Consider the following 16609-nt stretch of genomic DNA (forward strand, 5'->3'; position numbering starts at 1 on the left):
CTGGGTGCAGTGGCTCCAGGGACTGGTGTTTTGCCTAGTTTCTAGAGCAAGCTTGCCCAATCCACAGCCCGCAGGCCACATGCTGCTCAGGACAGCTTTGAATGTGGTCCAACGCAAATTCGTAAACTTTCATCAAACATTATGAGGTTTTTTACTTTTGTTTTTGTTTTTAGCTCACCAGCTCTCTTGGTGTTAGTGTATTTTATGTGTGACTCAAGTAATTTCTTCTCCTTCCAAAGTGGCCCAGCGAAGCCAAAAGATTGGCCAACCCTTTTCTAGAAGGCATGGAACTGCACAATCTCTGACTTCCCCCAGCACGGTCCCTCGCATATGGGCTCTCTCCTTCAGGGTGGACTCGCACTGTGTCAAGGGACTCTCTCTGCCTAGAAACATCCCCAGTGACTTTGGGAATCCTGGAGTAAGTTCTTGTCTTCTCCTCCCAGATCAACATCACTGCCTGCATCTCGGCATGCTCCTCTGTCACTGCAGCCCTGGCCAGGCACGGGGAGGGAGGCAAGGTGAGAAAGCCATGGGGAACAGGGGCTATCTTTTCTACCAGGGAAGGGAGACTTTAAGGAATGAAGGCTCCAGCATGCAGCTGGAGCCAGATTTCTCACTGCAGATGCTCTGACCCAGAGGGCCCTGGGATTACTGAGAGGTGGATGGCAGCCCCCTGGGGTCCTTTGGAGGGTCAAGAAGGTGGTGAAAGGTACCAGCCACAGCCATCCAACCTGAAAAAGCCTGGGGCCAGAATGCCCCTGACCCATTCTCTCATGTAGCTGGTCTCTTTTTCTTTATCACTTAGGAGAGACTCGGCTCCGTTCCAGACCAGCAGCCTAGAGCCGTGGGCTGGAGAGAAGAGATGCCGCTGAGCTAGAGCAGCCCAGCGGCGGAAGGGAAAGTGGGTGATAAATTTAAATAACCAGCTTGACTTGGCAGCTTGCTGAGTTGTGATGCAGTGAAATTAAAATCTCGGCAGAACTTGCAAACACTACCCAGCAAAATCAGTCTCTCTCCTTGGTTCCCTGATGGAAGGTGGGGAGGGGAGGCTACGGGGCTGAGCCCTACCTAGCCTCTGGCAGCCACCCTTGCTTGCAATGTGATTAGCTGTGTCCTGGCCCACTGGGCCCCACTCTCCCCTGCACACAATAGTCCAGGTTCCTCTCTCCTCTCAGTCCTGACCTTGTGGAATAGCTGCATCAAGTGGCTGGTGAAGTTTGAAATCAGCCTCCAGTGCCAGGAGGTGGCAGGAATCTCAATAAGGTCTGGCTTTTCAGGTTGGGCTAGGGCATTCCCTCATCCCCTAAGGTTTGCAGCCACAGCTGCCAGTCCTGGGAAAGAAGATGAGCAGGGTACCTGAGACGTGGAGGATGAAGAGGGCTCCTTGAACACCTTGGCACTCCTAAGTCAGGCTATGGGCACAGGGTTGACCTAACAGCTCCCTTACCTTTAGCACACACCTCCCCAGCATCACCTACCCACCTGAAAGAGCCTTCTTTTCTCTTCTCCCACCAAAGCCCTTAATATTTGCCAAAAAATAAGTTTTTAAAGACTCTTTGAGGGCAACGTCCACAAATATACCAAGGGCCTCTCTCAAATACCAGTTCTACCTGGAGCCCGGTTCTCACAGATGCCAACATCTTTCTAGAAGAACTCACCCAAAGTCCACTCTCCTGTTTCTGTTCTTGCATCACTGCTCACTACTACCCACAATATCCTGGCCTGAAGGCCAACACGCTGGACCCACTGCTGAGATGGCCCATGGAGTCTGAGCAATGCCCCATTGCTCACCTTGACGGTACCTCTAGCAAATTCTGTTTGTCCCCATAATAAACACATCATAAATCATTCATCTTTAATAGATTATGCAAATTAGGAGGACATAAAATCAACAAAGATCAATAACTGCAGCAGTTTAATTGCCAGCAAAAACAGTTTAAGAATGAGCATAATCTGCAGCTCTTTCTTGGGTAATGGCGCTATTAATCCAAACACTGGATCTTGGCCTAAGTGTGGAAAAATCATTCCCTACCCCATCCCCATCTTCCCTCCCCCACCTCTCCACACACTTCTCTCTTTTTGGTAATTTCCAGTTTGTGAGAGAGTTTCCCCGTCATTACCACTGGTGAACAGCTCCGAATGTTAATGGTTCTGCTTTTGTTACTCCTCGCTTGATTGAAATGTCGCATACAGATTGAGATGTTAGTGCTAACTTGCCACCTGGGAATGTCAAGCTGGGTCTGAAATGAACTTTTCTCACACTTGGATCCAGATGGATCAGCCGGAGATGTTCCCAGGCTGAGCTGGGACTGTTCCAGGGCCATGGTGGGGGAGGCGGGTGGGGGCTGCTCAAGGTGGAGGCACTTCTCTGCACCAGCCTCTGGGTCTCCTATGGCAGGAGCCCTACCCTGAAGATCCATATCTCCACCCCAGGAAGTGCTCGCCTTCTGGACTATGGCCTGAGCACTGGGCAGCACATGGGGTTAGAGAAGTCTCCCGGGTTCTCTTTGACCAGTGCTTGGAGTGGCCATCTTTGGGAAGTGACCACTGTACCTCTGAGCAGGTCAGAAGAAAGGTGGCCTCTGCCTTGGGTCAGAATACCTAGCAGGTCAGAGAGCTTCCCAGCTGGGCAAAGAATGGCTCATGCTGAGGGCCATTCGGTCATGGGCTATGTCCTGGCCCAGCTAACCCAGCTAAGGTCGTCACTCCCGAAAGCGCAGTCTAGGTCTCCAACACTTCCAGAACTCAACCTCTGACTCCCTAGCCAAAGATCTAGGCTGGAAACAGTTGTACCAGTACAGCCCCTTAGGGAGAGGCTGGGAAAGCTGACAGGGCTCTCCTAAACCCCCAGGTGGAAGCTGGGTGGCCACTGAGCCCAGCTCAGGCTCAAGTGCAGCCGCACTCAGACCAGCTCCCAGGCAGAACCAGGGCCCAGTCCTAGAGTGCGCTGTGCCTGTTCCCTGCCTTTGCTGCTGGCTGTGCAGCCCCGCTGCCGGGTCCCCAGGCCGCCTCCGCTTGCCTCACTCTGCAGGTAACGCCTCAGTGTCTCCCAGTCCCCGCCGAGACCCTTCTCAATCATCCTGTCTCCCAAGGAACAAACGGCACATTGGCTTTAGTGTCTCCAGAATAATTAGGTGAATTTTAATAACACCTCAATGTATGTCTCTCCCACTTGGGCAGTCTCCTGGCCTGGAAACCCTTCTGCAGTGGCACGCGCCTTCCACAGGCTGGAGCTCTGCGGCCTTCCCTGGACCCCATCTCCCCTTCCAAACTAACTGGCCCTGCTGCTCTTCATCTGTAGGGGTTCCTGGCCATGGCACCCCTAGCTCTGCATTTGATTGTGGGCCAACCCTGATCCTACCTGGCCTTGAAATCAAGCCTTGGTGTCAGTGACTTCTCTGGGAAGCAGGAGGAAGGCTGGAATAATTGTACTCATCTCAAACTCCACAGAGCTGGGTGCCATGCCCTCAAGCCCAAAGCCATGGTCACCCACGCTGCCTGGAGGAAGTGGGAAGCGGGTCCCCCTGGAGCCTTGCAGACACACATGTGGAGGCTGGACACTGGGTCCCCATGCTCCACTCTCACCAGCCTGGCTTATTTGCCTTCTGCAGATGTCCTCACAAGAGGCTCATGGTTCTAGGCAACTTGGGAGAGGGAAGAGAAACAGGCAAAGGGAGAGGTGAAGGACAGGAGGAAGAACTGGCAACAGCCCCTCCTAGCATCAGCCTTTCCAGGTTGAAGCCCACAGACACCCTGACCCCAGTTTTTTTCTCCCCACATCTGCACACACCTGTTCGGGAAGCACCCTAGTTTTAGAAGTCTCGTTCTTTCTGTAAATATCATGGCGGGGGATCTGCTTATCACACTGGGCCCCAGATGGCATGGGCTGAGGCACCCTCCACTGAACACGGTGCCCCCACCCTCCTGGAAGCCCCCTTACCAGTCACAACGGGGTATGTCTGCGTGCCTGACACGTTGCTGCCCAGCTCAGGGTTGGTGGATGCAGATAGACTCGACTTGACTTCATCAAGCCCAGGGGTCAGGGCTGGGAGGGAGTACTCGTTCCCCTGGGAGGAGAGAGAAAAGTGACAGCTCTCTATTGATGCACACACAGAGAAAGGGCTTGGTGTGCAGATGGGGAGGAGGAACGGGGAGCCCTCCCAGATGGGGTAGAAAGAGATGGTGGGACAGAGGGGAGATGCTGGGGGGAGCTTGGCGGATGATGGCAAGTTTTGTGTGGGTAGGAGCAGACCTGACTTGGTGAAACCGGAGGCGCAGCACCCTCTACACATTTTGGGCAGTTATGCCAGCACCCTTTATGTTTCTGTAGCATCTCCTGCCTAAGCACCCCCGAAGGTAGGGTGTAATAGTGGGGATCCCCTTGCTGAGAGATATGGGATGTCGAGGAACCTTGGGGAGGAGGGGGAACCATGGCCTGACTGGCAGAACCAGTAGCTGGGGGAAGGGCCTAGTGGGGCCTTCAGCCTGGCACTGCCGGCTGCTCCGGTATGGGTGCCCCTTTTTTAAAAACAAACAATGACAGCCCCGTGGGCCCCTCGCTCTCTGCCTGTGCACTGGGGTATGAAATTGGGGAGGGGAGAGTCCACATGGCTAACAGAAGGTAGGAGGGGGCCAGTCATTGACTCTGAAAGGGTGTCCTGCCCGAAACACTCGGGTAATTGCCTTTTTATTGTAGCCACGGCCAAGCCAGACCCCAGAGCTGGGCAGACCAGGAGCCTGCACAAAGCAGGAAAAGTTGCTCTGATTAATATTACGTTAAATTAAAACTGATTTTCTGCTCTTTCGGGTCCGTTTTTTTCCCTTCCGCTTCCTGGCCCCCCCAGAGTACCCCCTCCCCTCCATGGCTGGACGGGATTGCCTCGTCATTTCCAATTCCTTCTCGTATTGATCTTCCTGTAGAAATCAGTTTTGTAATTAGCTGCAAATTAGGCCTTCTACTGGGGGTGAAGCTGCCCCCTGATTTATCACCAGAGTAATTCGCTGTGATCGGAGAGAAATTAAAATGAACTCAATTAGGCTTCGGATTTGCTTTATGGGCCCTGCTCCGAGTTTCAGGGGGAAAAATGACTGTGCTGGTGTTTAATAGTCTAATGAAAGTAAATAAAGGTTATTCATTGTAATACAGCCGGGGACTCAGGGAGGGTGCACCGAGCCGCCCGCCTCGGCCGGCTCCTCCTTTGTTGGTTTATGGCTCAGGGCACCTTAAAAAGACTTTTGATTTTTGTTTTATGAAGACAAACAGCTTATGGGATAAAAGGACGGGCGGGGAGAAAGGCGAGTGGCTGGGAGCTATTGGAGTCTTAGAGTGGAACTGTAGCGTGCGAGGCTGTGGGGCTGCACTGACGTGCATGTGTGGGAGCGTGTGTGCATGTGTGCAAGCACAGCAGTGCTGTGTTGTGCTGCGACTGTGGGCCTGGCCTGGGCTGCATGTGTAGCAGGGATGGGAGTGTGCCCCTGTGTGTAAGCGGGTGTGCTGGGGGCTCCACCCAGCGTATGTGGGTGGAGGCATACGCTAGGGGTATGCTGAGCTGGTGATCTGGGGACAGCACACACCCACTGGCTCCATGCAGCTACCGGGGCTAGCTGTGAGTACTGTGGGCTGTGGGTGAGGGAGCAGGTGGACAGTGGTGTGTGAGCACAGTACCGTGGGCTGTGGGTGGAGTGTGAACACATGCACACCAGCACATGGAAAAGTTCGGAGGCGGTTTCTGCGTTGTACATTTTGCTGGTGTGTTGTATGCTGTGCCCCATGCTGTGTGTCCTGGGCTGCTCAGTGTCTGCAGGACTGTTGGGTGTAAGTGGTAAGCTGTCAGCCTACCTAGGGTTCCATCGAATGGCTGGCTTGGGGAGCAGGAGGCAGGCACAGGTGGGCTCTCCTGACACTGGGCAAGGAAAGTTCCCCAGGCTAGCATAGATTTTCTGTAGGACCTGAGGGGCTGTGGGCAAGGGACATAGCAAGAGGCTGTTCCTGAATACTCCATGCCAGAACCACGGAGAAGCAGAGCTAGAAGGGACTTGTCAAATGCTACATCCAAGCCCTTCATTCTATAGATGGGGAAATTGAGGCTCTGAACAGAGATGATTTACCCAAGGCCATACTCTTGCATCCAGAACTCATCATTTCTAATTACTATATGCAGACCATAAAGATTTGTCTTAACGATACTATACTGTCTCATGTAAGCCTGTTCACACTGCACACACACAGAACACACGTGTGTAACACATACAATGCCGGCTATGCACGTGGTGTTTGGTGAACAAGCTCTTGAGAGGCCTTGCTCTGCTGGTTCCTTTCTACTTCTGCAAGCAGAAAGCTCCCTCCTCACCTGTTCTGATTTGATGTGCTCTGATGCCTGGAAGACGTCGGGGTAGGAAGGACGCTCAAAGACCCGATCCAAAGCTTCCAGCTGCTGCTGGGTGAAGGTGTCAGCTCGCAAGTGCTTCCGCAAACTGTCCACGCCACTCTGGGAATCTCCATTGGGGACTGAGCCCTCGGACACATCTGGAGAACACATAGACACTCAGGGCATTAGCGCCAGGCCAGCAGAGGCACAGGAACAGTGCAGGGCAGAGAGGTGGGCACCCGGCCCTGGAGCTCTGCACCCCTATGGGACCCCCTACTCTCAGCCCTAGGCCAGTGGGGCTGACACCAGAGGGTGGCCCTGCCTCAGAGACCTGGCTGAGGAAGCCCAGGGAACAGAAGGACCTGAGGACCTGATAAGAGATGGAGTGGTCACACTGTGGGGTCAGGAAGGATTAGCCAGAGGTGGAGCCAGCGGGCTTCCAGGAGCCAGCTCCCCAGGGCATGTCTCCCTGAACCACCCCCTGCCCCCAAACCAGGGCCAGCCTGGGGAAGAAAGAAGCTGGGTGTCTCAGACGGGCATTACTGAGCCTGTGGAGAATTGAACTCGGCTCCGAGATGAATTTCAGTTCCACTGATTCCAAGGGTTGAAAACCATCAAATTTCCAAGGCTGAGTGTAACCTGGAGACTGGGTGAAGTAATTAACTTCGCCCCGAGGGAGGAAGGGCTCTGAGGCAGAGCTGAGGCACTCTGCTTGGGTTGGACCAGGACTGAGGCCAGAGGGAAGCCAAGCGGGAGGAAAGAGGTGTCGTTAGAGCAGCAAAGCTCCCACTTGGGCAGAGCCCACAGAAGGGCCCCCGTGGATGCCGCTGTGCCCCGGCCACCTTCTCGGCCTCTGTCTCCAACCTGGACCTGGGCTTAGGCCTCCTACAGGAGCCAGTTTCTTGGTCACCTGGTTCCTCCTGCAGGTCTCCAGAGGGAGCAGAGACTTGTCACACTGGTGCCCGCTCCCCCTAGGCTACAGGTCAGTCCTGTTTCCATGTCCCCTTTCCCCAGGCGTTCTCAGCCCTTCCCTATCCCTGCCTCCCGCCTCGGTTCCCTGGCATTTTCAAGGTGTACAGTAGGCAATGAGCCTGCTCTGCAGCCTCTCCCTTAACCCACACCTTGCAACTCCCCACAGTGGGGTTTCCCCCACAAACCCTATAACAACTTGGTCACTCCTGGGCTCCCCTCAGCCCAAGACCAGTTGAAGAGCCTTGGGCCTGGGGCCAGCCCATGCCGGAGGCCCCAGGGTGTTCCTCTGGGACTGTTATATGTATCAGTTTATAGGTGATTATACGATATGATATAATCAATATTGCATTATGTACAGTAACACTGTACAGTATCATTCAGAAGACCATAGAAAATATTATATATTGATTAACTCAACCTGCAGCCATCCTCCCTTGCTGGCCTCCCAGACCGAGCGTTGTCGTAGGGTCTGCTTTCCTAATGTGACCTCTCATCTTCCCTCCATAACTATTCTGGAGGGAGTGGGAAAGCAAAGAAAGTGCGTGCGCGCGCGCGCGCGCGTGTGTGTGTGTGTGTGTGTGTGAGAGAGAGAGAGACAGAGAGAGAGAAGGAGAGACAGAAAGAGAGGGAGAAAGAGACAGAGATCAAGACCAGGACCACATCTGAAGCAGACAGACAGAGGCAGCTTCAATGGTATTTGTTCCCATGGACACAAAACTTGGTGGTTGTGGTTTTTCAGTGTAAGGCTCTGGAATCATTTCAGTCTTATGGGATGTGTGCATCAACATGTGAGTTGAAAATTGAAGTGTGGTAAATTTATTTTTCCCTTTTGTGTGAGTATTGTGTGTCTATGCATTTGTACACAAATAAACATCCAGATAAACAAGGGTCTGCGTGTTGAAATGAGAATGAGAAGCTTTCTGAAAAGAAGTGTGTGTCTGTGTGTGATTGCATGAGGACTGTGAGGCCACATGCCCCATTTCTCCTGTGCCTGCTTCTTTTTTCAGGATGTGCCATCATCCTCATTTCACTCCCTGTAGCTATTTGCATGTCCTATTGTGTCTGATTCTCCCTTCCTGGAGCCCTCCTACCTTTTGGGGAAACCAGAGTCTCAGGGGTGAGGGAGGCATCAAGTGTCTCCATATATGGTTATTGTAGGGGCAGAGAGGGTGTATTTATGAGCATGTGTTCACACATTAGGTGTGTGCATGTGTGGCAGGACTCCCCTCATGCCTCTGTGTAGATTTGTGTATATGCCTGTCTGTGTGTGGCTTGGCTCACTGTGTGTGTGTGTGCGTGTGTGTGCCTCTGTGTGTGTGTGGGGGGGGGGGAGCTGAACTGAAGCTTTGTCCTCAGGTCACTGGCTGGAGGAGTCTCTTTGCCTTCATTTATTCAGGGGCCCTTCAGATCTTGACAAATCTGTCACTCTAAATTTGCGAGAGATTATGGTGCTCTCTCCCCGGCCCGCAGAGAGGTGATATATGATATCTGCTGCCCCTATTGATTGCCTGATCTGGTGGCAGAGGCCGGCGAAATGAACTTGAAATGAACATCATGCCTCAACTCATTGTGCGTATAATACACTACTTAATCCCACATTTTTCAGCCGCTATGGAATTCAATTGATCAATCATGTTCCACTGATAGTACTGTTTTAGGGGTTATTGCTGCTCCCTCCACTCACTGACCTTTTTATTTATTTATTTTTTGTATACTCAGGCCCTGGTGGTAAGACAGGTTACAGAGGCAGCAACGGAGGGGAAGGGAGAGGGAAGGGAGGCAAAGGCTAAGGAAGCCTGCTACTGGAAGAGGTGGCAGTGGAAGGCGGGGAAGCAGAGGAGAGGGAAGTGGGGAGGAGAAAGGAGGTGCTAGAGGAGAAGGAAAACAAAGTGGTGTGATGAAAGCATGTGGAGAACCCCTGCCCCGCAGAGAGGCTGGAGGAGGCTTGCGGGAACTCTTGTAGGAGAGGGAAGGCAGCAGTCATGATGAATGGCGAAGGAACACAAAGAAACTTATGCGGAGCAGGGAGGTGAGCCGCAGGGCCAGGGAGAGGGCAGCAGTGTTACTGATGGGGGACAGCCAGCCAGCCCTCCAAATCCACCATACGTCCGTCCAGTAGGCTCTCCTGGCTCTTTCCAGAGGAGGGAGTGGCGTCCTTCCATCAGCTAGGGAAGGAAGGGAGGAATGAAGGCAAGGAGAGAAGGCAGGAAGGGAATGAGGAAAGGGGGTTGGGAGAAGCCCTGGATCAGAAGGTCCAAGGAGGAGAAACTCAGGGAAGGAGGAAGCCCAGAGGCACGGAAGGGCAGAAAGCGGGAGGGGAAGAAAGGGAAGAAGCCTTCCGCGCCAGAAGCTGGAAGCCCGGCTGGGATGAGGACACTTACTGCAGGAATAAAACCAGCTGGCTCTGCTTTCGCTGAAGCCTGGGTGTCCTGCTACCTGGTGCCCAGGGCCTGGATGAGGGTGGCTTTCCAGGGGAAGGAGAGGAGGAGGAAAAGGAGAAGAGAGTAAAGGAGGAGGAGCCAAAAAGGAAAGAAGGAAGACAGCTGTCAGTGCTGACCACCTAGAGGGTTCTCCAGGGAAGGTGGGGAGCGAGCTCAGCATGGGCTTTCCAGGGGCAAAGTCTCATATGGGACAGCAAGGAGGAAGAAAGAGACCACTGTTAAGTCCAGCTGTTGAAGGGCTGTCTGGCAGAGTTGGGCTCAAACAGAGGTGGAAGCAGAAGCCAATCTTAATCTAGGTTTCTAGGACGTAAAAGCCGATCTTAATCTAGTAAGCAGGGAAGGAAAGGGCGTAAGTGATTACACACCATCCATTTCAAAGAAGATCCCCTACCCAACAGACCCTTTGCCCCCATGCCCAGCAGCCAGTCTAAGAGCACCTTGTGGCAGGGACCGTGACTAATGCATTTCTGCAGCTCCAGCATCAGGAATAGCCCCCAGTAGGTACTCAGACTCTCCTGGGTGGTATTCAAAGCCATACCTCTGGCAGAAGGTTTTGGGACTGGCCACCTGACTGGACACCCAGTCTCTCATCAGGCAAGCTCCACACATCCCTGGCTAGCAGATGTGCTATCCCCACTGCTTGTTAGCCTCTAACAGCATCAACTCTGACCCAAAGGCCTTTCCCACTCTCAGAAACACCATCCTGCCCATCTCTGGTGCCTCTACCAACGCACAGAGAACACTGTGTTCCTGGTGAGCAGCAGAACTTATCCCCGGGGCTTCTGAGCTGCCATCCAAAGCAGGTGGCAGAGGCTGCTTGAGACCCGGGCCTGGAGAACACATCTACATTTGAGCTCCCTGCACCAAGAGGGCTGGAGGCTGCTGGTCATGTGTCCTGTGCGTTCAGGAGCTATTCTAATTTCCAGTATTCTTCCCCATTCTCTGGTCACATTTTTAGACTGGGGCTGGAGGTGGCTGTGGGTTTAATAAGACCAAACAGAGCAAGGAAGGGACCCTGTGCTAGTCAATCTCCATAGAGGGAGGGTTCAGCCTCATTCTCCATCTGCCCCCTGCCCAAGTCCCATTCTGTAGCAGCTCACAAATATCAAGAACTCATGACATGCCATTGCTGTTATTTACAGAGCTCATTCAATCCTTCCGACAACCCTGTGGGGGAAGTACTACGATACCCATTTTAAAGATAAGGAAGCTGAGGCAAAGAGAGGTTAAGTAGCTTGTCAAAGGCCATGCAGCTAGTAAATGAAAACCAGATTTGAATCCGGGTCTGAGTACAGAGCCTGCCCTCTAAATCATTTCACTCTGCAGCCGAACACAGTGGGCCCAGTTGAAGGCCACTTGGCTCCATCCAGGGCACAGCCTCCCTCTCGGCATCCCACATTCTCTGCCTGGCACCCTCCCCAAATGGAGGCTACAGCCTGTGGCACATGTGCTGGCTGAGTGCAGACTGTGCCCAGATGATTAGGGGATGTCTGGTCCAAATTCTTCGTGTTACCGTAACTAGCAGGGGTGGGCAGTGACTTTTCCAAGGTCACACAACTGGGGAATGGGACTCCCAGGACTGGGCCATTCCAGGTGCTCTGTCCACTCTCAAGGGGGTGAGCTACCACAGATCTTTTTGGAACACGGATAGTATGTAAATAAATTAACTCAATTAAACAAACTGCTGAGTCAAAACTTTGACATAGATTATTCTTTCAAGGATAACAAAGCTCATATTGTCTTCTTCTCTGACTGTTTCATATTTGTTTAGCATTTAACAAAAGGTCTTCATAGATCTAGAGTACTTGGTCTTCCCAACCACTCTCCAAGGTAGGTAGGGATTCTAATGCCTTTTTACTGGGGAGGAAACTGAGGCTCAGAGTATATAAGGTGCAGGGCAAGTGACTGGCTCAAGGGGACATTTACTGGGGATCTTGGCACAGGGCAGGTGCCCCGACAGCTGTGGACTAAACGGACAGACAGAGTGGCTGCCTGCCCAGCCAGAGCCCAGAGTGTGGGGCTGCTGGCAGCAGGACCCTAGTCTCCGGGCAAACGAAGAGAACTCCAAAACCAAAGATCAATTTGACTGGAAGGAGAGCTGCTGGTGTGGTGACAATGGTTACTTCTTGATCACAAGCAATTTTTATTTTCTTTTCATCTAAGCTTTTGCATATCGTCCAGGCTTTGTGCAATTAGTATGTGCTACTTCTAGAATCACTATTAAAAATGTCTTTACTCTTCAACCAAAAGATCTCATCTCCTCATTCATTCAGCCCTGCCACTCACTCCCCATCTATTCCTGGGTGGCCCTGGAGCTGGGCCCTATCTCATACCTCTCACCCCAGGTCAGGGCCCTGGCACTGGCCAGTTATGAACGGATTTGTCCAGTGGGGTCTCAGCAGCTTGGGGAGGGGAACACTCCCTGAACACTGTCTTGGGAATAGGGCTAGGGACAGAAGGGTCACTGCAAGGGACAAGAGACAGTTGGGGGTGGTGGTAATAGATAAAATGAAATAATGGGCCAGGCATGGTGGCTCACGCCTGTAATCCCAACACTTTCGGAAGCTGAGCCTGGAGGATTGCTTGTGTCCAGGAGTATGGGACCAGCCTGGGCAACATAGCGAGACCTTACCTCTACAAAAAATAAAACATTAGCTGGGCATGGTTGCATGCACCTGTGACTCAGCTACTCAGGAGGCTGAGGTGGGAGTATTGCTTAAGCCTGGGAGGTCAAGGTTGCAGTGAGCTAAGATAGTGCCACTGCATTCAGTCCGGAAAACAGAGTGGGACCCTGTCTCAAAAAAAAAAAAAAAAGAAAGAAAGAAAAAGAAAAAGAAGCCGAGATGGGCAGATCACGAGGTCAGGAGATCCAGACCATTCTGGCTAACACGGTGAAACCCCGTCTCTACTAAAAAAATACAAAAAAACTAGCCGGGTGATGTGGCGGGCGCCTATAGTCCCAGTTACTCGGGAGGCTGAGGCAGGAGAATGGCATAAACCCGGGAGGCGGAGCTTGCAGTGAGCCGAGATCGCGCCACTGTACTCCAGCCTGGGCGACAGAGCGAGACTCCGTCTCAAAAAAAAAAAAAAAAAAAAAAAAAAAGAAAAGAAAAGAAAAGAAAGAAAAATAAAGAAAATGAAAATGAAATGATGTCATTTCCTCTGTCAGAAAGCACCAAGGCTCATCAAAGTCTACAAAATTAGGATGGTATGAATGGGGTTGCCCATCAAATTCCAGGAAGCAAGATGAGGTATTTGAAAAGAATTTAAGTATAGCAAAGAATTACACTAACTTTGGCCGGGTGCAGTGGCTCACGCCTGTCATCCCAGCACTTTGGGAGGCTTGAGGCGGGTGAATCACAAGGTCACGAATTCGAGACCAGCCTGGCCAACATGGTAAAACCCCATCTTCACTAAAAATACAAAAAGTTACTGGGTGTAGTGGTGGGGGCCTGTAATCCCAGCTACTTGGGAGGCCTGAGGCAGGAGAATCACTTGAACCCAGGAGGCAGAGGTTGCAGTGAGCTGAGATCGTGCCAGCCTGGGTGACAGAGTGAGACTCTGTCTCAAACAAACAAACAAACAAACAAAAAAGCAATTGCACTAACTTCAGTTTTCTAAGCTCAAATACAAACATCTATCTGTCTATGGAGAAAGTAATGATATTAGGGCTTTCACCTACACTCATCAATCTCTTCAAACTTTACGAGGTACTTATTATTATTCTCATTTTCTAGAAAACGAATCTTAGAGAGGCAAAATTATTTGTTCAATACCACAAAGGTAGGAAGCAACAGAGCCTGGATGTGAACTCATGGACTCCGAAGCTCTCTCCATTCTGCCACGTTTGCCTTCTCTGTCAAGGATCCATCATCACTTACCGAACACTTACTGTGTTCTGGGCAGGCTCAAGGTACTTTATGCACATTATCCACAGTCTTCACAGAACACTTGCAAAAGTGACACTGTTAGTTCAATTTTACAAACGAGGAAACAGGCTCAGGGAGAGTTCAAAATATGTGCAAGATTGCACAGCTGGCAAGAAGCAGTCTTGGGGAAACGGAGTCTTTATCTGCAGGCAGAAAATGACCTCAAAAAGTGATATGGGAAGAAAAGAGAAAAGCGTGGAGGCAGGGGGAACAGTGGCTGATGGGCCTCAGGCCTCAAGGGCTGGGGGAGCAGTGGGGTTCAGGGGCCAGCTGTGCTGGGGATGGGGCTCTGCCCGTTCTGATGGTGGCCTCTGCTCAGACGGTGCTCTCTCTGCCTAGCTACTCCACATATTACTTCCGCCTCTGAGGGGTTCACCCCCAGGCTGCCCCCCAGTCTTCTCAGCTGCCAGTTGTTGCAGTTTCAAACTCAATTGTTCTCCTCGGTAGTGAGGCAAATGGAGTCATTAATTACCTTCTATCGGCTGGGCTGAGTTCAGAACGCGATCAATATCCCCGCTTGTCATTCAGGGCAGCCCGCCTGTGCAGCCCCAGCCCCACCCCCACGGCGGCACAGCAGAACCAGGGAGGTGGAAGTCCAACTGGGAACAGAGAGTGAGGTTTGGGAGCTGAGGAATGGGGTGGCTCTCCAGAGGTCAGGTGCTGTCCAGACTAGTAGAGGAGGGAGGATTGATGGATTGGGGGGGTGACGGTTCACAAGGGAGAGTGGAGGAGGAAAGAAAAGGAAGGAGTGTTCCAGAATGAAGAGAGACGTAAGTGAGATAGGAGACGGGAGGGAGGAAGAGAGGATGAGGGGGAAGTGGGATTCGGGCAGTGAGGGAGGAATAGATAGGAAAACGGAGAGGGGAGGGAAGGGGCTCCAGAGGGCCAGGCTGGGAAGGAGCTATGGTGACACTGCTTGTCCAGGGAGATGGATGATACCCCTCATTGCCTTCCATCTTTAAACTGGACATTCAGTGAGTCTGGCCTGGCCACAGTTCCCAAGCCAAGCTCAAGAGGTGGGCATAAAGTGGGCTGGGTGCAGTGGCTCACTCCTGTAATCCCAGCACTTTGGGAGGCCGAGGTGGGCAGATTGCTTGAGCTCAGGAGGTCAAGACTAGCCTGGTCAACATGGTGAAATCCCATCTCTACTAAAAATACAAAAATTAGCTGGGTGTGGTAGCATGTGCCTGTGGTCTCAGCTACTTGGGAGGCTGAGATGGGAGGATCACTTGAGCCCCGGGGGTGGAGGCTGCAGTGAGCTGAGATCATGCCACTGCACTCCAGCCTGGGAGACAGAGTGAGACCGTGTCTAAAAAAAAAAAAAAAAAAGGGGTGGACATGAAGAAGGCTTTGGAAATCTGGCCCAAACCTTGGCTCAGGACAAGACCAGGTTCTGCCCAGCCATCTAGCCCTGGGAAACTACCTGCTGTACTTGACTAAGCCCAGCTTCTAAACACTCAGTGAGTTCATGAACAGGGAGAGGCTGGGGTGGCTGTGGGCCTGTCTGACCTCAGGCTTGCTGTGCCCATTCACACCCACCAGCCTCTAGGGACACTAACTGTACTGGTAACCCTAACACAATACTGGACCAGAAGTAACATCTCCTGGGTTGAAATCCTAGTTTTGTTGCTCACTTGGTATAAATCTCCTGAGCTTTTTGGGATTGAGTTTCCTCAGACATATACAAGAGGGCTGTTAGCTCCTCCCTCACCATTAATTTCTCCTTTGTCTGCATTCCAACAGCCATCTATCCAAACCTTTATTGTAGAAATACACTAATAATAACTCAAACAGATCCAGTTTCTACTTGGATACCAGACACTATGCTTAACATGCATGCACTGATTTCATCCTTACAATAACAGCAACTAACATTTATAAGTGCTTAGTATATATCAGGCACTCCTCTGATAATCTTACATATATTAATTCATCACTTAATTTTCATGAGAACTTAAACATTATTGTCCCCATTTTGTAGATGGGGAAATGAAAGTGCAGAGATTAAGGAACTTTCCCAAGGTTACATGCCTCACGGATGACAGAGGAGTGAGAACTGAACCCTGGCAACATGCCTCTGGCAGCTAAACTCCTAACCTGGGGAAACTGAGGGATAGAGAGACTAGGTAATTTACCCAGAACAACTTATGATAGCCAGTAAGTGGCAGAGCCCAATTTAGAATCTCTTCATATCATAGTTATTTTTTAATGTTGTTTTCTCCTCTGAACTGTGAATTTTGAAGGCAGGGGTCCTATAGTTTTCAGCTTTAAACTTCAAGTAGAGAAGGTGATCACAAATGTTGACTGATTTGTTGACAAGAATTCCAAAAGGAAAGACTGATCAGTTCTTGCTACGATCAACATTTTACCTTTTAGAAGGAAAAAGAAGCAACAAAGGAGAATGCTACTCTGAATTCAGTGTCACTCACGTTCTACAGCTGGAAAATATCATGAAGGAAATTTAACTAGATTCCCTCTTAGGTATTTAAAATTAAGACAAAAACCAAAAGCCTGGCTCAGAGAGGCTAGGTAGTTTTCCATGTCACACAGCTAGTTGTCCTAAGAATGGAAACTGAAGTTCCTAGCTCAGAGCCCTTTCCACTATTGCAGGCCGCTTAATTCTGACCAAGAAAGAAAAACTGATGAAAGGGAAATGGGGGGGATGCAGGGAGAAAGCAAGCACATCTAGAGTTGACAGTAGCTCAGGAAGGGGGTGCTGGGCAGAATCTGAATTGAAGAAAGCAAAATGATCCATGCTGAGGGAAAAACATGGCTGGGGATTCCATGGCAAGAGATTCTAAAAGAGACCATAATTCCACGAGGATGGGATGCTCTAAAAATGAAATTCTGCTTCTATAAGCTCATATAATCAACCTGACAGCATAAAGGGAGTGGGAGT

The 16609-nt window shown here is 51.2% G+C and overlaps 1 protein-coding gene across 5 annotated transcripts in view; it reads right to left on the minus strand.

Annotated features, from left to right (window-relative positions):
* PAX2 (paired box 2) overlaps positions 1 to 16609 on the minus strand; it is a 93650-nt gene that overhangs the window by 16343 nt on the left and 60698 nt on the right. For all 5 annotated transcript variants that reach the window (XM_023206190.3, XM_023206192.3, XM_023206193.3 and 2 more), the window contains 2 exons: positions 6351 to 6526; positions 3941 to 4067 (listed from right to left, as the gene is read on the minus strand). In XM_023206190.3, the coding sequence (XP_023061958.1) occupies positions 3941 to 4067; positions 6351 to 6526 (303 nt within the window). The remainder of the gene's footprint in view (positions 1 to 3940; positions 4068 to 6350; positions 6527 to 16609) is intronic.

Source organism: Piliocolobus tephrosceles, chromosome 9 (assembly GCF_002776525.5).
Source record: "Piliocolobus tephrosceles isolate RC106 chromosome 9, ASM277652v3, whole genome shotgun sequence".
In the NCBI taxonomy this organism is placed as follows: Eukaryota; Metazoa; Chordata; class Mammalia; order Primates; family Cercopithecidae; genus Piliocolobus; species Piliocolobus tephrosceles.